This window comes from Moschus berezovskii, chromosome 4, assembly GCF_049115385.1.
Source record: "Moschus berezovskii isolate FMDL1 chromosome 4, NW_MosBer_1.0, whole genome shotgun sequence".
Lineage (NCBI taxonomy): Eukaryota > Metazoa > Chordata > Mammalia > Artiodactyla > Moschidae > Moschus > Moschus berezovskii.
Genome location: NC_142463.1, coordinates 105,951,789 through 105,977,609, shown reverse-complemented (window position 1 = coordinate 105,977,609; position 25,821 = coordinate 105,951,789). Strand labels below are relative to the sequence as shown.

Here is a 25,821-nt window from a genome sequence, read left to right as displayed (position 1 = left end):
CCAACAAGATTCAAATTAATGGCACAGATCTTATTAGCCTCACAAAGTTCCTCCACTGCTTCTCAAATAGGGTAGTTTAAAGCAGTATCTCACCATGTGGGTGGCTAATATATTAAATCATAGTAGTAATTAATCCTTAGCCATAAAGTACTTGAGCTCCTGACATATCTGTAAATGGAGACCTAAATAAACTCAGGAGTGTACCCAAGTTGGTCAGGACCTCTGATGGCCAATGAGTTTCCAGAAGGTGGTGATAAGGGCTGGGACACTTCGGAAGAGAAGGAGAGCACCCACTGACCACACCCTTCCCTGTCCTGAGCGCTACATGAGACACCCTCACACTTGAGCTCATTTAATTCCTACTACAATCCTGAGCAGAACTTGGATTCCCAAATAGACCTGCTTGAATTCCTTCTGCCTGGAGGTGACTAGAGAAAAGAGAGGAACAAAGAGTCTCAGAACAAGGAAGACTCCATGTTACATGTATTAGAACCTCGAGATTCTAACCATCACTTTACCACTGAATTCTTTTTTTTTATTTTAATTGGAGGCTAATTTCTTTACAATATTGTGTTGGTTTTGCCATACATTGATGTGAATCCGCCCCAGGTGTACATGTGTTCCCCATCCTGAACCCCCCTCCCACCTCCCTCCCCATCCCATCCCTCTGGGTCATCCCAGTGCACCAGCCCTGAGCATCCTGTATCATGCATCGAACCTGGACTGGCGATTCATTTCACATATGATAATATACATGTTTCAATGCCATTCTCCCAAATCATCCCACCCTTGCCCTCTCCCACAGAGTCCAAAAGACTGTTCTATACATCTGCGTCTCTTTTGCTGTCTCGCATACAGGGTTATCGTCACCATCTTTCTAAATTCCATATATATGTGTTAGTATACTGTATTGGTGTTTTTCTTTCTGGCTTACTTCACTCTGTATAATAGGCTCCAGTTTCATCCACCTCATTCAAATGTATTCTTTTTAATGGCTGAGTGATACTCCATTGTGTATATGTACCACGGCTTTCTTATCCATTCATCTGCAGATGGACATCTAGGTTGCTTCCATGTCCTGGCTATTATAAACAGTGCTGTGATGAACATTGGCGTACACTTGTCTCTTTCATTTTTGGTTTTCTTGGTGTGTATGCCCAGCAGTGGGATTGCTGGGTCGTATGGAAGTTCTATTTCCAGTTTTTTAAGGAATCTCCACACTGTTCTCCATAGTGGCTGTACTAGTTTGCATTCCCACCAACAGTGTAAGAGGGTTTCCTTTTCTCCGCACCCTCTCCAGCATTTATTGTTTGTAGACTTTTGGATAGCAGCCATTCTGACTGGAGTGAAATGGTACCTCACTGTGGTTTTGATTTGCATTTCTCTGATTATGAGTGATGTTGAGCATCTTTTCATGTGTTTGTTAGCCATCTGTATGTCTTCTTTGGAGAAATGTCTGTTTAGCTCTTTGGCCCATTTTTTGATTGGGTCATTTATTTTTCTGGAATTGAGCTGCAGGAGTTGCTTGTATATTTTTGAGATTAATTCTTTGTCAGTTGCTTTATTAGATATTATTTTCTTCCATTCTGAAGGCTGTCTTTTCACATTGCCTATAGTTTCCTTTGTTATGCAGAAGTTTTTAATTTTAATTAGGTCCCATTTGTTTATTTTTGCTTTTATTTCTGGGAGGTGGCTCATGGAGGATCCTGCTGTGATTTATGTCGGAGAGTGTTATGCCTATGTTTTCCTCGAGAAGTTTTATAGTTTCTGGTCTTACGTTTAGATCTTTAATCCATTTTGAGTTTATTTTTGTGTATGGTGTTAGAAAGTGTTCTAGTTTCATTTTTTTACAAGTGGTTGACCAGTTTTCCCAGCACCATGTGTTAAAGAGATTGTCTTTTCTCCATTTTATATTCTTGTCTCCTTTGTCAAAAATAAGGTGTCCATAGGTGCGTGGATTTATCTCTGGGCTTTCTATTTTGTTCCATTGATCTATATTTCTGTCTTTATGCCAGTACCATTCTGTCTTGATGACTGTGGCTTTGTAGTAGAGCCTGAAATCCGGCATGTTGATTCCTCCAATTCCATTCTTCTTTCTCAAGATTGCTTTAGCTATTCAAGTTTTTTTTGTATTTCCATACAAATTGTGAAATTATTTGTTCTAGCTCTGTGAAAAATACCATTGGTAGCTTGATAGCAATTGCATTGAATCTATAGATTACTAAACTATAAAACACTGGTGAAAGAAATCAAAGAGGACACTAATAGATGGAGAAATATACCGTGTTCATGTATCAGAAGAATCAATATAGTGAAAATGAGTATACTACCCAAAGTAATCTACCACTGAATTCTTGTGAGACCTTATAAAAATCACATGGTCTCTCCCAGGCCTTAATATTTCCCTTTTCAAAGGTAGGGAGGTTCTGGGTACTGGAAACACCTTGTTCTGTGGAACCTGAAAGGCTTAGGAAGCAGGGGTTCCGATCCTTCCAGAAAGCAGGGAACCTTCCTGCATTCACCTTTGCCAACCTACCTCCTCACAGCAGAGTCAGGCTCCCCGACTGTTGAGGAGGCTATTACCTCTGCCTTTACATACCAGCAAGAATGGCTGGCAGGTTGCACAGATTAATAGATGAGAGATGCTCAGATAGGCAGCCAGGCTCCGATTGACTTTGACCAGCCTAGGCAACATGTCACAACAAAATCCTCCTTCTGCTGCCACTTTTCCTCCCCTAATCCCTGAACTGTGGCCACCTTCCCTTCTGCTCCTGGGATAGGAAGGTGCTGCTGTTTCTGGATGCTGCAAGAAGCTAATGATTTCTTTCCTACAGGGTGACTGGGGCCACGTAGAGCATCTGTGACCACAATAAAGAGGTTGGAGATGAAAGGGGGATGATTAGGCAGAACTCTAATGGCACAGTGGTGTGGTAATAGAGCCAAGTCATGGCTGGGGCACACAGAGGGTGGGAGGCTGCTGGAGCATAGATGCTGAGCCAAGAGAGACAGGGCTTGTCTAGGCTAATCCCGCTGCAGGGGCAGAATTTTTTTAATTTTTTATTGGAGTACAGTTCATTTATAATGCTGTCTTGGTTTCAGGTGTATAGCATGGTGAAAGGTTATACATATATTCACTCTTTTCTAGATTTTTTCCCCCCAAGGAGGTGATTACAGAGTATTGAGCAGAGTTCCCTATGCTCTACAGTAGGTCTTTATCAGTAACCTATCTGATACATAATAGCGTGTATATGTCAGTCCATATTTCTGTGGGAAGAGTTAATGATGATAAAGTGTTGCTCCTCTCCCAACCCTGGCCCCCAGCTCTGCCATAACCTCTCCTTAGAATCCTTTTTTATTGTTAATGGGTCTGTCTTCCTTACTGAACATTTGTCAAGATGATGAATGAATGAATCAGTCAATGGAGAAAATTCGAACGTGGCCTCTAACCCCTACATCTTTCCTTCTTGTTTCCTAACTACGTTAAGAATTTGTTAGGCAGACGTGACAGGTAGGTATATTATTCAAGTGTCAACTGCCCTTACTTTGGGGACTAAGTAATAAATCACAGTGGAAAGGGGATAGCATCCCTCCCAACTTCCAAATAATCTCCACCAAAGAAAGCCCTAGTTCATCCCCTAGTGACCTCTAATACTCTCTCTGTGCTCTGCTGGCAAAAGCTGCATAAGGATTCCTCCCTTTACTGAAGCCTTCGCAATAACTTCCTTCAACCACCTGCTTTTCTCTTCGCGCTCCCTCAAGACCCTGATCCAGCATCCTACTGCTCCCGACAGCTGAAGGAATGGGACTCAGGCATGAGTTTCTTGGAGACAGTGGGAAATCTGCCCCTCTAGGGAACTTTAGGATTGGTACCGGCCAAGGATGACCTGGGCATTGAACACATGTGGCAGACATGTGGCAAGACGACCTCTGGAGGCCTGATGAGTCTGACCCTCACGCAATACTGCTTTCAGCTTCCCTACTCCAGAACTCCCCATGCACACGCTGCCCATTGTCACAGATGCACTCATCTACTGACAAGAGCTATGCTCCTGGGCTGTACGTCAGACTGACCCCACCTTCCCAGGTGGAAACCACAGTATCCAGCTATTTCTAAGGAAATGAAAACTGTCCTTCTGTTCTTTTCCTGTGTAGGTCCTTTGCCATTTCCAGACCTTCTGAATTTATCAGAGCCTACCACTGTGGGCTTCCAAACCCATCTACCTGCTCCATGCTCTGTAAGGAGCTATAATTTTCACAAAATATTCTCTTCACCCCAAACAGTCAAACCACAAACCAGCTCTAAATTCCAACTCAGAACTCCCCATGGAGCACAGCCCTGTAGAGGTGGAAAGTCATCCATTCAGCCACACGTTGGGGTCCAGCACTGTGGCAGGGCACATGGGAGGCATCAGAGGAAGGGAACCCAAGGTCTCTGCCCTCAGAAATTCATTATCTAATTCAGAGAGAACCACACACGGGAAACAGCAGAGAGTGCTGAAAGACCACGCTGAATTAGGGTTCAACTGTAGGTTTCAAAATCCCTCAGGTGCACCAGAGCCAGAGAAAACCACCCAGTCTCATACTTAAACAACACCTCTCTTGTGATGGCAAAGCAGACTTTGTGGGAGACACACAGAGGGATTACCAGGCCGTCTTGTCCCTCATAGAGTGCAAGGTCTAATGAGAGAGCAGATGGGGCAAAGCCATCTACAGAATACCGAAGAGAACACTGTAGACACCCTGAAAGGGCAACAGTGTGCAGGGAGGGGACAGAGAAGAGAGTGCTGATGAGGAAGACTTGGAAATTTTTTTATAAAAAAAGTAAGGATTTAAATGTGTTTAAAATAGGCAGCACTTTGATAGAAACAGGGAGCAGTGTGAATAAAGACAGAAAAAGGAAAAGCGCAGGATTTAGTGAGAGAACATCAAGAAGTCCCTTGTGATTAGAAAGAAGTCAGACTATGTGAAACCACAGAGATCTGCTTGCCATGGAGGGCCTCCAAGAGCACGTTAAGAATCTTGGATTTGATTCTGATGGGAAAATCATAACTATTTATTCTTCTGGAAAACTGTAAGCCTTCTTGAGAACAGAAAATCACTCTAGGAATCATGTTAAAAAATAAATTAGAAAGGGAGACTGAAGGCAAGAAGATGTGTTGATAGCTACACAACAGTCCTAGCAAACAGTAACGAGCTCCTCTCCTGAGCAGCGGCAGGAATGGAGGGGAGGAGGAGAGAGACAGGGAGTTGGGACAGATCTGAGACTGCAAAGAGACCCCAGGGAGCAGTCTTACAGAGGTGGGAAGATCTCCAGTTCACCCACTCATGGCTTCCAACCTCCCCACCTCTTTGTTTATAAGTAAGGAAACTGAGTCACCAAATAGAAATGACTTTTCCAAGTTCATAGCAAAAGTGAGTATGGGGTGCTGATGAGAACCCTGGGCCTCCAATTCTCAGTCCAAGGGCTCACTGAGGCACCAAGGTGAGGGAACAGGAAAAGCTACAGGGAAAATCATTATTATGATTAGTGACATGTCAGACTGAGAAAGACAACTACTATATGTTATCAAATATATGAAAAATCTAAAAAAATTAAATCTGGAAGAGATCTGACTGCTCTTCAAAGCAAAATAGGCAAATGCCCGAGTATTGATTTCTACATACACAGGTTCTCCAAACTCATCTCTTCCCATCCTGATGGAGTTGACTCAAGGGGTGGAACAGTAGGGGTGGGGAACTGAAAACACTGAGGGGACCCCAAAGGAATTTCTAGTAATACCTAAAATATGATTGACACTTCACAGAAAATATGTTTACCTACCTTCCCACCCCATTTCCTCCACTCCCACTTTACCGCAGGACACATTCATTCTTTTGGTCAACAAACCTTTATCAGGTGTCTACTACTGTGGGTGCTTTGGTGGCTGCTGGGTTGCAAGGTTGCACAAGACACCTGGGAGTTACAGAGCCTTAGCAGTAACTTGAATCACTTGCCTCTGCCTAGGTGTACCTCAGCCAAGCTGGCTTATCCTGTTGGCATCTTCAAGCCAAGACCTTTAAATCAACAACCTCTCTCTCTAGAAAGTTTTGTAAAAACAACTCAAAATGGTTTGACAGTTCCTCAAAAAGTTAAACATACAGCTATCATATGACCTAGCAACTCCACCTTCAGATGCACACCCAAAAGAACTGAAAACACACATCCATACACTTTTACACAAAATGTTCATAGAAGCATTATTTACAATTGTCAAAATGTAGAAACAACCTAGATGCCTATCAACAGATGGATGGATAAACAAAATGCAGACTATCCATACAGTGGAACATTAACCTGAAAAAGGAACGAAGCACTAATTCATGTTCCAACATGGATGATACTTGAAAACTTCTAAGTGAAAGAAGCCAGTTATAAAAAGCCACATATTGTATGATTCCATTAATAAGAAATTTCCAGAATAGACAAATCTGTAGAGATATAAAGTAGATCAGTGGTTGTCATGAGATGGAAGAGGGCAAAAGAGGAAATGACTACTAATGGACACAGTTTCCTTAGGAGTAATGAAAATATTCTAAAATTAGATTTTAATGATGGTCGCATAGTACTAAAAAACATTGAGCTATACACTTTAAATAGGTAAACTGTATGGTGTGTGAATTGAATTACATACTAATAAGGCTCTTTGATGAAAGGGAAAAGAAAAAAACCTTAGAAACCTAACCTAAATTATCCAAATTCTGCCACATGTGGCCAACTTTGAAGACATCTGTTTTGGCCTGTGGCATTCTTAAACATGACCTAGGAAGTACCTAAAATGCCATGGGTTGTGTTCAGCAATGGCTTCTGACACTTTCTATCCCATTTCATTGGGGGAAAATATGGCCTGAGACAAATGATGGGATCTTATATCCAAAAACAAATCCTATAGTAAAAGAGAAGGTTAGGCTATTAGCTAGAGATGGGGGAGCCCAGCTCCAGACTAAATCCTGTGCATTAGACCCCCAGGAACCCTAGACCTCCTTCCTTTGACTCATAACACATTTTCTGACAGTGGACATATTGCTGAGGCTAGTGTTATCTTAAAAAAACCACTGACTCTCACAGATGTCATTAATAGGGAAAATGGCCTGTAATTAACAGAAGGGTAATTCATCTGCCAGGCAAGACTTTTAAATGAGAACTTATTTATACAGATGATAATAAATGACCTTTCAATATCAAGAAATCTCAAAGAGTTTTATGTCTATTAATTAGTCTCACTCCTCTCCGTGAGGAGGTATTCATTTGTCCCATCTGCAGTTAATCTACTGGCTTAATGCCAAAGGGCTAAGCAGGAATGGAGGGATCTTCCTTTGTAATATGAACAGTCATCCTCCAGATCCTGTAGATTTCATCTCATTAAATATGCACCCAGCATCTCAGCAGAAGGAAAAAGGAAGTCTAAGAGTTCCATGATAATTATCCTTAATGATCTGATTAAAATAGGACAAGGAGACTCCCTGAAAAACTCTATTAGCTCAAAACAGTACCTGTCACACCCACTGGGCACTTCTGCATCCCAAAGTAATGGAAACGAAAGGCTTCCAATAGGGTCACAAGCTGTAGGAAAGGGGCAACTGGAGAAACTTCTTCAATCCCATTCTGTCCGTTATAAAGGCAAAAGGATACTTTTTCTGCGTAGTATAAGCATCCATCTTATCTCTCCCAATAGATTACAAGCTCCTCCAGTACAGACCCACTTAAGTACTGGAGAAGCACAGGAAAATAAATATTTGACTGGTTAAGCATCAAGAGGTTCCCCTTTCAAGGTTGGATTCCTTCATAGCATGTTATTAAGAAGTTACTTTGTTCTTACTCACTTCAGCTTTTGTGGAAAGCTATGTCTTCAACATTCAGAAAACTAAGATCATGGCATCTGGCCCCATCACTTCATGGGAAATAGATGGAGAAACAGTGGAAACAGTGTCAGACTTTAATTTGGGGGGCTCCAAAATCACTGCGGATGCTGATTGCAGCCAGGAAATTAAAAGACACTTACTCCTTGGGAGGAAAGTGATGACCAACCTAGACAGCATATTAAAAAGCAGAGACATTTCTTTGCCAACCAGGTCCATCTACTCAAGGCTATGGTTTTTCCAGTGGTCATGTATGGATGTGAGAGTTGGACTGTGAAGAAAGCTGAACACTGAAGAATTGATGCTTTTGAACTGTGGTGCTGGAGAAGACTCTTGAGAGTCCCTTGGACTGCAAGGAGATCCAACCAGTCCATTCTAAGGGAGATCAATCCTGGGTGTTCATTGGAAGGACTGATGCTGAAGCTGAAGCTCCAATACTTTGACCACCTCATGAGAAGAGTTGACTCACTGGAAAAGACCCTGATGCTGGGAGGGATTAGGGACAGGAGGAGAAGGGGATGACAGAGGATGAGATGGCTGGATGGCATCACCAACTCGATGGAGGTGAGTTTGCGTGAACTCCGGGAGTTGGTGATGGACGGGGAGGCCTGGCCTGCTGCAATTCATGGGGTCACAAAGAGTCGGACATGACTGAGCAACTGAACTGAACTGAACTGATGTCTCTCACTGGAGAGCAAAGTCCTGTTCCAATGGAAATACTGTTACACAGAAATTGCCAACAAGGGCTTCAGAATCAAGAAGAAGCTGCATGACCTTAAGCAAATTACTTATCCCTCTCTGAACCTCAGCTATCTTGGTTTAAAACTGATAATAATACCTGCCTCATGGAATTGTGGAATTAAACAAGACATCATATATGAAATGCTTAACATAGAGCCTAGCACAATAAATTGCAGTTTAAAAGCATCTTGCCTTTGAGACAACATGTCAACATTCCAACATGAATTTAAATAAAAGAAGCAAAACACATTAAAAAAACAATGAATAAAAACAGCATTGGTCCTCATGCAATTTACAAACACTAAGCAACAGAACACCATAATTGTCCTCTGGTTTCCCACAGAGGAAGACTGAGGAACACAAAGTTCTGGTTTCCCACAGAGGAAGACTGAGGAACACAAAGTTCTTAGCCCTTTATCAAATTCATGAACAGAGTAAAGTTAAAATATAACCTCTGAAGCCCCTACTAATCCTAAGACTGCAATCACAGCATCTTAGAATGCTAATGCCACAAAAAAAGTTTAGAGATCAGTCCAACAGTCTCCTCTAGTAGACAAAGAAACTCAAGACCAAGAGATTAAGCGATTTGCCCCAAATGACCCAGTCTGTTCCATGATTTCTTTAAATACGTGCTATTTCTAGCCCCTTCATTCTTCTTTTTTCCCTCTAATTAACCTCTCTCAATACTCTTATCAATGGCAGGAGCAATTTTACTGCAGAGAAGGAGCCTGTGTTTCCCATCCTTCAGGGAGATTGAAAGTTCACTTAAGGACAAAGACTGTATCTTTTATCTCAGTGCCTACGAAATGGCCCTCCACATTCTCACAAATCCCCACTGATTCAACAACATAAACAGTTCTCTGCTTGTGTTACAGGAACTTCACTTACACAGGAAGTGCGTGCAGACATAGCAGATCCTACTGTTAGGAACAAAATCTTTCTCTCGACTACAACATCAGACAGAGAACTCTTCATCTAACCCGAAGAAACAGTTCCTAGGCAGCCCTGGAAGACACCAACAGAGAGGAGCCTCGACTTTGCCCCTTTCTGTCACAGTAGCTGTTGTCTTTAACCCCTACTCACTTCACCACTTCACCTCTACTCCCTCTACTTGTCTCTGGGGTCACCAAAACTTCTCTGGGTTCTCGGTTCTAATAGACATATTAGAACCGACATAACTCATAAGTTGAGACACAAAAGCAGAAGGAGGATATTTACATGACCCAGCTCTCAATATTAAAGTCGTGACCAGCACTGCAAGAACTCCAGCAGCAGAGGGTGCGGGTTGGAGGTAGGGTGACAGAACTCCGCAAGGCAGAAACCCTGTGGAATGTCAATGGAGGAACGGAATCGTCCCCTCTGCTCGGCCCACTTCAGAAGTCACATTTCTTTAGTACCCCCCAGTTCTCCCAGTTACACAAGCTTGCAGATTCGGAGCTCCCTATCTCCTGAGTTCTCCACCTTCCCTGCCCTTATCTAACGTCCCCAAATCCCATCTTTCCTTTTGTCACTTGCTGTTGTTGTCATTGTTCAGTCGCCCAGTCATGTCTGACTCTCCGCAACCCCATGGACTGTAGCATGCCAGGCCTCTCTGTCCCTCACCATCTCCTGGAGTTTGCCCAAGTTCGTGTCCAGTGCATCAGTGATGCCATCCAGCCATCTCATCCTTTAATGTCCTCTTCTCCTTCTGACCTCTTCTCCTATCATCCGCTACCTCTGCATCCAGATCAAAGCCCTTATCACTTCCCACATGAGTCATACAATAAAATCCTAACTGGTCTCCCTTCTTGGACGTTCCTCTTTCCAATCCATCCTGGACAGCACAGTCTAGAGGGAGACAGCCGGCAACCCGATCACAGTCAGGTTAACTGACCACCTTCCCTCAAACAATGTTTTGACCATGTCACTTTCTTGACTAAAATGTTCCCTGGTCCCCATTTCTCATCAAAATAAACCTGAAAGCAGGCTCCAAAGCTGCCTCAGAGAATGTGTAAGAAAGCATATTGAGCTGGGTAAAGGAATGAGGATTCCAGGCCTGGCTTTAGCCAAAGCCCTGTGAGACCCTTGGCAAAGTCACTCAGTCCAGCTGGATCTCAGTTTCCTCATCTGTAAAATTAGGAGGCTAAGACTATATTTCCTTTCAGATCCAAAATTCTGTAATTCTACTCTTCTGTATACCCTCTGCTCTAGCCAGGCTCACCAACTGACTCTAATCCAAACACACCCTATGAATTCTCACCTTTGTACCTTTGGCCTTTCCCTTCTCTGACCAGGATTTCTCCCTTTTCTCATGCCCACCTGAATCTTCAAGGAACAACATAAACCCCCACCTTCTAAGGGAAGCCTAGGCTCAGCCCATTATGATTCCATATGCTCCTGGGGTTTCTAACACTCAGCACTTCTCCTGTCCTGCTCCTTGTGCTCAAAATCCTTCTGTTTGTGAAGCTACTTTACTAGAACTGGACCAAACTATCTCTGTTCTTTTGAGATTCCTTTTCAGAATCCCGAGCACACAGTAACAGCAAGTGTCATCACTAAAAACTGATTGATGTAGGAAAAAGTCCAACCACAGATCTAGATGTAAGACAAATTAGAAAGGAGAGGTAAATCTAGATTAATTTTTTTGCACTTTACACAAGATTTTCAAATGCCTCCATAATTCAACAGTTCATTTACTCCAAAAACATTTACTAAGAATCTCCTGTTTTGAGACATTGCTGGCATGTCACAGGTGCAGAGATGGAGAATAGAGATTCAGGTCTCTGACAAGTGGCTCTATTCACAGATATCATGAACTTCCACACTGTCCTTCAATTCTAACTTTTTAGCATGAACTTAAAAGTCTCTGGTGGTGGCAGCTCCACCATCATCGCACCCCTCCATTCCAAAATTGGTCATATATCTAATTCTCCCTCTAGCCTCCAGAGCTGTTAAATGAAAAAAATTTTAAAGGGACTACCCTGGTGGTCCAGTGGTTAAGAAGCCACCTGCCGGTGCATGGGACACAGGCTTGATCCCTGGTCCAGGAAGATCCCACATGTTGCAGAGCAACTAAGCCCACATACCACAACTACTGAAGCCCAAGCACCCAGAGCCCATGGCGCCACAACAAGAGAAGGCACCACAATGAGAAGCTGGGGCAACAAAGAGAAGCCCCCACTCACAGCAACTAGAGAAAGCCTACGCACAGCAATGAAGACCCAGCACAGTCTAAAATAAATAATTTTTTAAAAACAGAAATGTAAAAAATATTAAAAATAGATCAATAGATTAAAATACACATATCCTCTTCCACTGGGCTTCCCATGTGGCACAGTGGTAAAGAATCTTGCCTGTCAATGCAGGAGACATGGGTTCAATCCTTGGGTCAAGATGATACCCTGGGGAAGGAGGATAATACCGTCTCCTACATTCTTGCCTGGAAAATGCCATGGACAGAGGAGCCTAGCGGGCTACAGTCCATGGAGTTGAAAAGAGTCAGACATGACTGAGCATGCACGCACGCGCAGACACAAACACACACACACACCCCCACATTAGCAAAACAACCTGAAACAAATCTCTTCCAATAATTATGTCCTGGCTCTCTACCTAGAGTCTCCAGTCTCTGCTTTGACAGATTTTTGTGCTGTGACCTGATTAGTAACCTTCTTTGGTATGATTTGACTGTTGTACTCCATGAGTCTTGATAAGTGACACACGTTAAGGATGTACTTGGCCCATGCCTCTGTCTTTTGGGACCCCTGCTGCAGGCATGATTGGAGAAAGAAATGGCAACCCACTCCAGTGTTCTTGCCTGGAGAATCCCAGGGACGGGGGAGCCTGGTGGGCTGCCATCTATGGGGTCGCACAGAGTCGGACACGACTGAAACAACTTAGCAGCAGCAGCAGCAACTACATACATGCATACATACACACTCCCCTAATTAAATGGGGCCAGGACTTGAACAGTGTCACCTACTGTGATGACAACAGGTTCATGAGTAAATGGGGGAAGTAAATAAATCAAACGGTTTGCAGAGGGAGAGGTCAGGCTGGGCTGGGCCCAGAGTGATTCAGGTTCTACCACAGAATGGGTGTCTCCTGGGATGGTCTAGTAAGACAATTAAAACCCCTATAAATAGGATGGGTTTGCAGGTGTCCAGTATCCTCTCTGGCTTCTGAATCTTCTGTTGATACCTCCTCAAACAGGTAAGACATGCATGGGGAAGCAACAGCAGAATCCAAGAGCCTCTTGGTAGGAGCTGTGATGTGCTGGGCTGGGGAGGTCAAAGACTACTCCCTCTGGCCTTGGGTACCTTCCTGCTTCCTTTTTTGCCTCCATCTGAGAATATGATAGCTCATGGGGGTGGGAGGAGGGGTGTACTTCTGAGTCTGTAAAATACACATGCCGTTGTTTCTGTGTGTCCTAGGTATCCCAAAATGAAGGACTAGAACTCTTGGTGGATAAATTAGTCCCCCATAGTGGAGCATTTCCCTTCTGTGCAAGTTAGGCAAGACCCAAGAGTTTAGGGCTTATTAGGGCCAAGGCTCCAGACCATGGGACCACAATAATATTCAAGTTTCACTGCAATGAATTGCCATAAGGGACTCTGCTTGTGCCCTGCAATTCATCATTTGTCACTTATCCCTAGAGGCATCAATGGCATGCTTTTGGAAATCCAGCATGCTTTGCAGTTAGGACTTCAGTCTAGAGGCCTGCAAACTCAGTAACTAGAATTTTTACATCATAGAATAAATATTATTGAGATGGAGATCCCAAAAGCTTCCAGCCTCCCAACATGGCTATGTAAACCTATCTGACTGTACATATTTCTTCTCATCTATGCAGTAAATTTAGCTTGCTATTTTTATCTATAACAGTTTTTGTATCCACTTATTCTACTTGCGATATATTTATAATATTTCAACTTGATTATCCAGGCCAGAAGCACTTGCTGGAATTTAGTCTCTCAGAAAGCTTCCTTGGCACATGGCAAGAGACCTCTAGCCTTCTTACCCACCTAAGTGAAGCTCATTAGAAGACTGAGGCCTATTCAGAGGATCTATTGAGTGCCCTCTTCAGTGTGCTGGTCATTGGTAGAAAGTTGTGCCTTATCATACTGGCTTCTGGCCCTACCTCTATGGCCTTCCTGATCTCCCTTCCTTTTTGTTCTAATATGAACGTTTCAATCAAGCAAGTCCCATCTGAAGTAGAAGACAGAGAATATAAAATCCCTATAATATTTTGTATTCTAGGATATCATCTCTTTTTATAGCAGGAGACACCTAGTTTTCATCTTTATTCCATTGTACACATATTTGGAGTCTAACTGTGGGTCAAAGAGAGTGAAGAGTATAGCTAACAATGAACCCTGTCATTTCTTAAACTTTTTTTCCCTGACCAAGAGGGGCCACTTTTCCTCTGGAAATGCTGTCTCCTGGTCTTCACTGTAAATACAGACAATATAATGTTTCTTCTTTTAGGTTCCTTCATCTTTGCCAAAATGACCGAACTCCTGAACAGCATACTCACCATGATCAAGGTGTTCCAGAAATATGCCAAAGAGAATGGGGACTCCACCTCACTATGCAAGGAGGAGTTGAAGCAGCTGCTCTTTGCTGAGTTTGGAGACATCCTCCAGGTAAGATGCTCAGACTCTGAGCCCCATGGAGACAAGTGTGAATTACACTGACACCTGCCTTTAGAATGTCATGCTTTTTGTTTTATTTGTTCATGATCTACCCTGTAACTAAAAGAATTTCAGGCAGCTCCTCAGTAGTTCTAGTCCAACACACACACACACACACAGAGATATATACCTCCTTGTATTTTAGTTCAAATATGAGGGAGTACAGCTTCAGGCTGGAAATCATTTCTCAGGAGAAAATCTAAGATTTGTATCTTGATTTCTATATTTAAGTGCTGTCCACACATTGCATTCATTCATTTGTTCAGTAAAGAGTCACTGAACATCTACTACATACCAGCACCATTCTGGGCATTAGGGATACAAACATGAATAAAACCAGCTTTCCCTCCCTCCAGGATCTCACAATGTGGTTAGAGAAAACAGATGAACAAACAATTACAACATAGCATGGGATGGAATGGGATAGCTTCCTCAAATGACTCAAAGTAATTATTAATGAAGCTGATTTTAAATAAGTGTATCTATCCCTACTGTCATGCTCCCATTGGTCCAGCAAGGGATGAGATTCTGAGAATCAGCTTATCAAAGACTAGAACCAAGCATAGGCCACTTTAGATTAGTGGTTTCTCAATCAAAGGTTTATGCAGGACTAAATGGACTAGGGCACAGATGTTGACACTATCCACAGGAGAACATCTGATATTTTTGCTTGTTTTATCTTCGCACAGAGACCAAATGACCCAGAGACTGTGGAAAACATCTTGAGCCTCTTGGATAGAAACAGAAACGAGCATGTTGATTTTCATGAATATCTCCTGATGGTGTTCCAGTTGGCCCAAGCCTGCTATCATAGGCTGGATAATGAATCACATGGAGACAGAACCTCTCAGCAAGAAAGGAAGCAGGAGGGAACACAAGGCCATAAGTTTCCAAGAAATACAGGCAGACAACACAAGAAGAGGCATGAGGGAGAAAGACAGGATTCCTGCCACAGTCAGTCTGAGAAACAAAGCCAGGATACCCACCAAGATCCATCTGAGAGAGAAGACAAGGACTCTCACTATGGTCAGTCTGAGAGACAAGACGGGGACTCTCACTACGGTCAGTCAGAGAGACCAGACAGGGACTCTCGCTATGGTCAGAATGACAGACCAGTCAGGGACTCCCACTATGGTCAGTCTGAGGGACAAGACAGGGACTCTCACTATGGTCAGTCTGACGGACAAGATAGGGACTCCCACTATGGTCAGACTGAGAGACAGGGTCAGGACTCTAGTTCTGGTCAAAGACTGAGTAATAAATCTGGCAGTGGCAATCCTGAAAGACAAGGCTATGTCTTTGCCCTAAATCAGTATGAGAAACAACTTCAAGATTCTCATTATGGCCAATCTGATAGGCTTGGACAACAGTCAAGCTATGGCCAGTCTGGAAGACTTAGAGAGGACCCTCAGTATAGCCACACAAACCGACAGGAATCGGGCTCTTATAATGAACAGTCTGGAAGGCTGGGTCAGGAATCAGGCTGTGGTCAGAGACATAGGCAAGAATTGGATTCTCACTATGGCCAGACAGACAGACAAGGTCTGAGCTCTCAGTATAGCCAGACAGACAGACAAGGTCTGAGCTCTCACTATAGCCAGACAAGGCCAGACAGACAAGGCCAGAGTTACCATTATGATCAGACAGACAGACAAAGCCAGAGCTCTCAATATGGTCAGACAGACAGACAAGGCCTGAGCTCTCACTATGGCCAGACAGACAGACAAGGCCTGAGCTCTCACTATGGCCAGACAGACAGACAAGGCCTGAGCTCTCACTATGGCCAGACAGACAGACAAGGCCTGAGCTCTCACTATGGTCAGACGGATAGACAAGGCCTGAGCTCTCATGATGGTCAGACAGATAGACAAGGCCTGAGCTCTCATGATGGTCAGGCAGACAGACAAGGCCTGAGCTCTCACTATGGTCAGACAGACAGACAAGGCCTGAGCTCTCACTATGGTCAGACAGACAGACAAGGCCTGAGCTCTCATGATGGTCAGGCAGACAGACAAGGCCAAAGATCTCACTATGATCAGACAGACAGACAAGGCCTGAGCTCTCAGTATGGTCAGATGGATAGACAAGGCCTGAGCTCTCACTATGGCCAGACAGACAGACAAGGCCTGAGCTCTCAGTATGGTCAGACAGACAGACAAGGCCTGAGCTCTCACTATGGCCAGACAGACAGACAAGGCCTGAGCTCTCAGTATGGCCAGACAGACAGACAAGGCCTGAGCTCTCACTATGGCCAGACAGACAGACAAGGCCTGAGCTCTCAGTATGGTCAGACAGACAGACAAGGCCTGAGCTCTCACTATGGTCAGAGAGACAGACAAGGCCAGAGTTCCCACTATGATGAGACAGACAGACAAGGCCTGAGCACTCGATATAGTCAGACAGACAGACAAGGTGTGAACTCTCAATATGGTCAGTCAGAGACTGGGGAAACTAGGCAAAATAGGTGCTTCCAAGGGAGCGAGGGAACAAGCAGAGACTCACATGTTGAGCAATCAGGAAGGCCAGGAAGACCAAGTCAACAGACTCAAGGACAGGAAGTAAACCGAAATCAGGGACAGAGATTCCAGACTAGGGAAGGACCTCAGAACAGTCACCAGGCATGGGAGTCCGAAGAGGATAGCCAACACAAACTAGTAGCACAAATTCAGCAAGAAAGGCCACCCTGTCACAAAGGGAGAGAGTGGCAATCACACAGTAGTGAGCAGGGCCACAGACAGGTCCAGACCAGGCAGAGTCATGGTGAGAAGCAGAACCACCAGGCAGACGAAGAGCAGGACCACCAAAGCTGCAGCAGACACAGTCACGAGGGTCAGGAAACCCCATGTGAGACACGGGACAGGGAAACCCATGAAGATGAGCAGACCCGTCAGAGACAAGACAGGCAGCCCCATGAAGATGAGCAGACCCGTCAGAGACGAGACAGGCAAACCCATGAAGATGAGCAGACCCGTCAGAGACGAGACAGGCAAACCCATGAAGAGGATCAAAACTGTCAACGACAACAGGATAGGCAAACCCATAAGGATAAAGAGAGGTATCAAGAGTCCCAGTATCAACAATCCCATGGGACCCAGCAAGGATGTGCCAACAGAGAAAAATTTTATATGAATGAAGACGGCCAGAGTCCAAGTTCCCAAGGAAGACGCAGTGGCCTGGCCTTCCATCCAACCCAGAATGCTGGGAGGCCCCAAAGAAGAGAACAGGGTGGAAGTCACCCTATCAAGGCAACTCTTGCTCCCAATCCACTCTATGACTATGTACAAGAGCAGAAAGGGGTTTGGCACTAGGCTGTGCATTGTACCAAGAGCTAAAGCAACACGAAGCCAAGGAAGAAATCTACACATCAAGTTCATCCTTACTTCTGCTTAAGAGATTGAAAATGTGTGTGTATCTTCATTCTCTCCTCTCCTCTATCTAACCACAAGGATGCTTTTAGAAACTAGTATTCACTTCTAGGGCATTTCAGTTCTTTGATCAGCAATTCCAGAGTGCTCTGGTTTGGGTAAAATCTGAGTGGTAAATTGGGTGAAATAATCAGATCCCAATTTTGATTAATTTGGGGATTTAAATCATTTCCTGGTTTGTTCTCTGTGTAGGTGGGACATGACTGGATCATCGAAAGGTAGGAATTTCACCCAAAAGTTCAGAAACAGGAAAGGCATTCTGAAGATATACATTATAACCTGGGGAGAGGACACTGGGACTCAGAGAGCTCTTGGGGCTAAACCATCAAGAACTGCAAGCCTCGTAGCCCACACTAAAATGAAATACAGTGAGAGGCTGCCAGATGTCCACAACACCCCCACACCCATGGCTCTACCCCTCATCAGGACTGGCCACTGAGCCCCGATCATGAGAGCTGATTGGACTGATTCCAGTTCCATGCCTTTTAGTTTCTGATCACATGAAACAGAGAGGAAACATGTCATCTGTTGGCAGATTCCAACAAGCCGACACTGTTGATCCCTACCTCCTGGAGCCTAAAAACCTTTCATGAGAAAGTCTATGGAATTGTATTAAAATACCCAATAAATGATTGGTGAGCATCAACCTCAATGACTCTTTTCCTTCTTCATTATGGGGCCATCCTATCTTCACTTGTAGGCATTTTCCAAGGATAAGAACTCATTTCTCCACTTTTAAGATCTCTTTGTTCTTTGAGCTCCTGAGCACTTAAAAAAATAAGAATCAATGTGAAACAAATAACAAGTAGTCAAAAGGAACTTATCTAAACATCATCTTCAGCTCCTTCCCCTGCAGAGGAGTCAAATTTGACCCCTTGCACTCATTCAGTTCCATATTCAAGTGATCATTCTGTGTATGTGTGCTTAGTTATTCAGTTGTATCTGACTCTTTGCGACCCCATGAAGTGTAGCCCACCAGGCTCTTCTGTCCATGGGATTCTCCAGGCAAGAATATTGGAGTGGGTTGCCACTTCCTTCTCTAGGGGATCTTCCTGTCCCAGGGATTGGACTCAGGTCTCCTGCATTGTAGGCAGACTGTTTACCATCTGAGCCACCAGGGAAGCCCACAAGTGATCATTAAGTCTTGCCAACTCTACATCCACCACACCTCTTAAATCTCTTCCCACTTCTCCATTTCCACCACCTTAACCTCCCTTCTCTTCAGTGACCTGAGAATGAAGTTCATACTCCTTAGCATGGCACACAGGACCTCCACAATCTAACCCAGATGACCCACCCAGCCTAATCTCATGAAAGACTCCTCCAAGAAGCATTTAATACTTTTTCTTAGTATACCATCAGTTCAGTCAGTTCAGTAGCTCAGTCGTGTCCGACTCTTTGCGACCCCATGAATCACAGCATGCCAGGCCTCCCTGTCCATCACCAACTCCCGGAGTTCGCTCAAACTCATGTCCATCGAGTCGGTGATGCCATCCAGCCATCTCATTCTCTGTCATCGCCTTCTCCTCCTGCCCCCAATCCCTCCCAGCATCAGAGTCTTTTCCAGTGAGTCAACTCTTCGCATGAGGTGGCTAAAGTATTGGAGTTTCAGCTTTAGCATCAGTCCTTCCAATGAACACCCAGGATTGATCTCCTTTAGAATGGACTGGTTGGATCTCCTTGCAGTCCAAGGGACTCTCAAGAGTCTTCTCCAGCACCACAGTTCAAAAGCATCAATTCTTCGGCAATCAGCTTTCTTCACAGTCCAACTCACATCCATACATGACCACGGGAAAAACCATAGCCTTGACTAGACGGACCTTGGTTGGCAAAGTAATGTCTCTGATAGGAAGGATATAAAAACTTATAACAACAATTCCTTTCCTGAAGAAGATTCCTATCTAATAGCAAGAAATATGTGTACAGCAAAAAAACCATTAAATAAGACAAAATGTCCTAAGTACAAGAAAATTGCTGTCATGACACCAAGAAGGGAGTAGCTCTGCTTGAAAAGGTTTTTAAAAGGCTTTATAAGGAAAGCATCTAAACTAGGGCCATGATCCTAGGAGAGAGGGGATGAGAAAGGTCACAGCTTGTCCTGGGCCTTAAGCTCAGTGGGAAGGCCCATATGCTGGCTGCTGTTTAAATGGCATAATTGTTCATAGGTAAGATGGGTCTTCTTCACAAATGTTCTCCACAATTTAGACTCGCCCCAGAAAGCTAAAGCAGAGGGTAGAGAATAAACCAGGGAGAGTAGTCTCAAAGTCTGGAAGCTATTCGGGGTCATGGACGCTCTCACTGGGTCAGCCAGGCAGTAAAGAATGGGAGCGATTAAGGCAACCAGGCTGGGAAACAGCACAAGTAAATATAACAAAGGAAAGTCTAGGGAAGTTTGATGAAGCAAAAGGTATACACATAGACACTAAAGAGAGTCAAAGCTGAAAGGGCAAAGTGAGCTAGATCATGGAGGACTTCAAAATCTACCATGAAGCCTTTCCATCTGGGATTTTTTCTTTCTGTTAATAGTAGGAGCCACAAAATGTTCTCAGCAGAAAATGAGAGGAAAACTGGCAGGACAGATGTTTGGGATGAAGAAAAACAGCTAATATAAGGACGGAGTTAGGTGCAGACCTCATAGTCAACAAAAGAGTCCAAAATGCAGTACTTGGGTGCAATCTCAAAAACAACAGAATGATCTCTGTTTGTTTCCAAGGTAAACCATTCAATATCACAGTAAATCCAAGTCTATGCCACAACCAGTAATACTGAAGATGCTGAAGTTGAACAGTTCTATGAAGACCTACAAGACCTTCTAGAACCAACACCCCAAAGAGATGTCCTTTTCATTATAGGGGAATGCAAAAGGAAGTCAAGAGATACCTGGAGTAACAGGCAAATTTGGCCTTGGAGTACAAAATGAAGCAGGGCAAAGGCTAACAAGAGTTTTGCCAAGAGAATGAACTTGTCATAGCAAACACCCGCTTCCAACAACACAAGAGAAGACTCTACACATGGACATCACCAGATGGTCAATATCGAAATCAGATTGATTACATTCTTTGCAGTCAAAGATGGAGAAGCTCTATACAGTCAGCAAAAACAAGACCAGGGGCTGACTGTGGCTGAGATCATGAACTGAACTCCTTATTGCCAAATTCAGACTTAAATTGAAGAAAGTATGGAAAACTACTGGACAATCCAGCTATGACCTAAATCAAATACCTTATGATTATACAGTGGAAGTGACAAATAAATTCAAGGGATTAGATCTGATAGAGTACCTGAAGAACTATGGACGGAGGTTCATGACATTGTACAGAAGGCAGTGATCAAGACTATCCCCAAGAAAAAGAAATCCAAAAAGGCAAAATAGTTGTCTGAGGAGGTCTTACAAATAGCTATGAAAAGAAGAGAACTGAAAAGCAAAGGAGAAAAGGAAAGATATACCCATTTGAATGCAGAGTTCCAAAGAATAGCAAGGAGACATAAGAAAGCCTTCCTCAGTGATCAATGCAAAGAAACAGGAAAACAACTGAATGAGAAAGACTAGAGATCTCTTCAAGAAAATTAGAGATACCAAGGGAACATTTCACTCAAAGATTGGCTCGATAAAGGACAGAAATGGTATGGACCTAACAGAAGCAGAAGATATTAAGAAGCAGTGGCAAGAATACACAGAAGAACTATACAAAAAACATCTTCACAACCCAGATCATCACGATGGTGTGATCACTCAGCTAGAGCCAGACATCCTGGAATGTGAAGGCAAGTGGGCCTTAGGAAGCATCACTATGAACAAAGCTGGCAGAGGTGATGGAATTCCAGTTGAGCTATTTCAAATCCTGAAAGATGATGCTGTGAAAGTGTTGCACTCAATATGCCAACAAATTTGGAAAACTCAACAGTGGTCACAGAACTGGAAAAGGTCAGTTTTTATTCCAATGCCAAAGAATGCTCAAACTACCACACAATTGCACTCAACTCACATGCTAGTAAAGTAATGCTCAAAATTCTCCAAGCCAGGCTTCAACAGTATGTGAACCGTGAACTTCCAGATGTTCCAGCTGGATTTCAAAAAGGGAGAAGAACCAGAGATCAAATTGCCAACATCCACTGGATCATCAAAAAAGCAAGAGAGTTCCAGAAAAACATCTATTTATGCTTCATTGACTATGCCAAAGACTTTGAATGTGTGAATCACAACAAACTGTGGAAAATTCTTAAGAGATGGGAATGCCAGATCACTTGATCTTCCTCTTGAGAAATCTGTATGCAGATCAAGAAGCAACAATTAGAACTGGACATGGAACAACAGACTAGTTCCAAATTGGGAAAGGAGTATGCCAAGGCTGTGTATTGTCACCCTGCTTATTTAACTTATATGCAGAATACCTCATGCAAAATGATGGACTGGATGAAGCACAGCTGGAATCAAGATTGCCAAAAGAAATGTCAATAACCTCAGATAGGCAGATGACACCACCCTTATGGCAGAAAGCAAAGAAGAACTAAAGAGCCTCTTGATGAAAGTGAAAGAGGAGAGTGAAAAAGTTGCCTTAAAACTCAACACTCAGAAAACTAAAATCATGGCATCTGGTCCCATCATTTCATGGCAAATAGATGGGGAAATAATGGAAGCAGTGACAGACTTTATTTTGGGGGGCTCCAAATCACTGCAGATGGTGACTGCAGCTATGAAATTAAAGGATACTTGCTCCTTGGAAGAAAAGCTATGATCAACCTAGACAGCATATTAAAAAGCAGAGACATTACTTTGCTAACAAAGGTCCATCTAGTCGAAGCTATCGATTTTCCAGTAGTCACGTATGGATGTGACAGCTGGACTACAAAGAAAGCTGAGCACTGAAGTACTGATGCTTTGGAACTGTGGTGTTGGAGAAAACTCTTGAGAGTTCCTTGGACAGCAAGGAGATCCAACCAGTCCATCCTAAAGGAAATCAGTCCTGAATATTCATTGGAAGGACTGATGCTGAAGCTGAAACTCCAATATTTTGGCCACCTGATGCAAAGAACTAACTCATTGGAAAAGACCCTGATGCTGAGAAAGATTGTAGGCAGGAGGAGAATGGGATGTCAGAGGATGAGATGGTGGGATGGCATCACCGACTCGATGGACATGAGTTTGAGCAAGCTCCAAGAGTCAGTTGTGGACAGGGAAGCTTGGCATGCTGCAGTCCATGGGATCTCCAAGAGTCAGACACGACTAAGCAACTGAATTCAACTAGATGAACTTGATCTGTATAACTCCCCCATCACAGGTACAACCTAAGCCCATGCAGACCTTAGAACATGGCAGACTGCAGGGCTATCTAAGCTGAGCCCAAGGGAGTCTTCCCTTAAGAGGGTGTAAAAGGAGGAAGGAGAAACATTTTAATGTGTTACAGGCTAACCAGAAGTAGGCTCTGCTGCCAGCAAAAAAGAAAAAAGCAGCTCTCTGAATCTAAACCACAGAGCAACCTTCCAAATTTTCTCAACTGAAAATGAAGACTATCCCTCTTAAGCACCATTTATTCTCAAACTCTGAGCGAATTATGAAAACTGTGAAGATAACTCATAGCGCTTCCTCCAAATATACCCAAATTAGAAAGGGACATCATTCCCCTGCAGAAAACTGTTCTTTATTTCACTGCAGCCCAACTTTCTTCCCCTTGGGACTGACTCCTGAGCTGTTTTCTCCTCTAACTATGGGCTGTTTTATCCTGTCCTTTGGATTTAAATGGGTCAGTATTTCTGAGGCTCTCCAATCTTCATCTCTAACGTCTTTCCTAAACTCCAGGCTCACATATTCTCCAATAATCTACTTGGCATTTCCACTTGGACATCTAAATAGCATCTCAGTCTTAGCACTCCCAAACAGAACTCTCGATTTAACTTGTTTCTCCTTTAATGTCCCTGTTTTAGTAAGTCAGCAGCACCATCCACAATGCTCAGGCAAAAACCTAAGGTATATACTTTGTTGTAATCATTCCTTCCTCCCAAATCAAACTCATCAGCAAGTCCTTTTGTTTCTATCTCAAAATATAGTGTGGCCCAAATTCACCATCACTGCCATGTCTAGTTCTAACACCACCATCTCTCTCCTGGAATACAGCAATAGCTTCCGGATGGAGGTCCTTACTCCTCCATGAAATGTAAACCATATCATGTCACTCCCCTGCGTAAAATTCTTGACAGTTTCTCACCACACTGACGATAAAATTCAAAATTCTTCCCAGGGCCTTTGTACATTGGGTCTCTTCCAAAGAAACTCATCTTTCAACACTCTTGTACAGTCACCAACCATTCTGGCCTTCTTTCTTTGATTCTGATTGGACAGGCTGATTCCTGTTCAGAGCAGCTAATTTTTTTGGTCTGGAATGTGCATCTCCCTGATTTATGTGGCTGCCTTCTTATTTTATCTAAGTATCAGCTAAAGAGTATACCTCCTCAGAGAAGCTTTCTCTAACTTTTAATCTAAAAGAAAAGCCTTCCAATCACTAATTATATCCTCTTCTTTTTGTTGCTATTACCAGCACTTTTCATATCTGGTACATTGTTTTCATATTACTTGTTTATAGTCATTTCCCCTCAATTGGAACTTAAGGCCCACAAGAACAAGGATTTTGTTTGTCCTGCTTGCCACTGTACCCTCTACATCAAAAACAGGAGTTGCTTCAAAATGATTTTAGACTCTACCCTTCTCCTTTACCATATAAGGCAATGAGACAGAAGCAAGTTTCTAACATAGAAGGCTTGAAGATGATGGAACAACAAAGATGCTTCTGAATAAACTGTGTATATGGCAGGGAGGGGGCCAGGAACTCAGGGTTTGCAGCCCTTTATGGTAAAGCATAATAAAGCAACCCTAGTGGGGTGGCAGAGACAGTGTCCATTTGATCTGATTTTTCACATAGTATTTTTTATTTATCACATAGTACTTTGAAATTAAACTTGTTACCTGCATTCCCTGATTTCTTTCTGTAACATTTAGAAAGGTAGGCACACATGCACATGAGCACACAAATACACACACACACACACAAACTGGCTGATCATGGTGCATGCCCATGGTGTATGTGTCGACTGAATGCTCAAAGAAGCCCTCTGTGATCTGGCTGCAGTCTACATTTGCAACTTGGTTGCCAACAACACCCCAATATGCCACCTAGACTCCAACTTAACTAAACAACTTCGCACCATTTATACCTTGGAAGCAAACTAGAGAAATTATATTATCATATGGAGTTCTAGCGCCACCTACTGATCACTGGATTCCCTGTGTCCTTGCTGCTCTTTAGTTGCTAAGCAGTGTCTGACTCTTCGAGACCCCATGAACTGTAGACAGTGAGGCTCCCCTGTCCAGGGGATTTCCCTGTGTTCTTAGATGGCTAGAAAAAAATGACAAATGCTAATCAGGTCACAGTTTGGCACTCTCTGCCCAGTGAACAATAAGACTCTTGTCATATGTGATGGTCACCAGTTTCTACTACAGCAGCTATCACCCCTAACTGTGCAGTGCATCATATAATAGCCTACTCAGTTAAGAGCAGCTGTTTGGGAGTCCAACAGAAGTGAGCTCCAATCTTGACCCAACTACTCACCTTTTGTATTACTTGATCCTCAGTTTACTCATTTAAAAATTCTAATAATAATATCTTCTTCATAGGGTGGCTGCAAGGATCTGCAGAGTACCTGACATGGTACCTGGCACATTCTAGGCACTGCTGCTGCTGCTAAGTCGCTTCAGTCATCTCCGACTCTGTGCGACCCCATAGACGGCAGTCCACCAAGCACCTCTGTCCCTGGGATTCTCCAGGCAAGAATACTGGAGTGGGCTGCCATTTCCTTCTCCATTCTAGGCACTAGAGAACTGAAAAAATACAACCCTTGCCTTAAAAGAGCTTGGACTAGTCAGGGTTAGAGCAAAGGCTGAGCTATGCATGTAAGTAAAGATGCTATAATTCAATGTACAAAATTTTTTGACCACTTCATGCAGATCAAGTACTGTAATTGCAGGTGCTAGATGACAAGGAAGAAAGCACCATGGATGCTCAAAACAGGGAAGATACATGCAGGTGGGGCAAATC

At 43.5% G+C, this 25,821-nt stretch overlaps 2 protein-coding genes across 2 annotated transcripts in view; one reads left to right on the top strand and one right to left on the bottom strand.

Moving 5' to 3' along the window:
• LOC129535561 (NBPF family member NBPF4-like) overlaps positions 1 to 25,821 on the bottom strand; it is a 319,223-nt gene that overhangs the window by 175,917 nt on the left and 117,485 nt on the right. The gene's annotated exons all lie outside the window — the stretch shown is intronic.
• RPTN (repetin) lies at positions 14,124 to 17,617 on the top strand. The gene is made up of 2 exons (XM_088835765.1): positions 14,124 to 14,261; positions 14,999 to 17,617. The coding sequence occupies exons 1-2, from the start codon at positions 14,124 to 14,126 to the stop codon at positions 17,615 to 17,617; spliced, it is 2,757 nt and encodes a 918-aa protein (XP_088691891.1).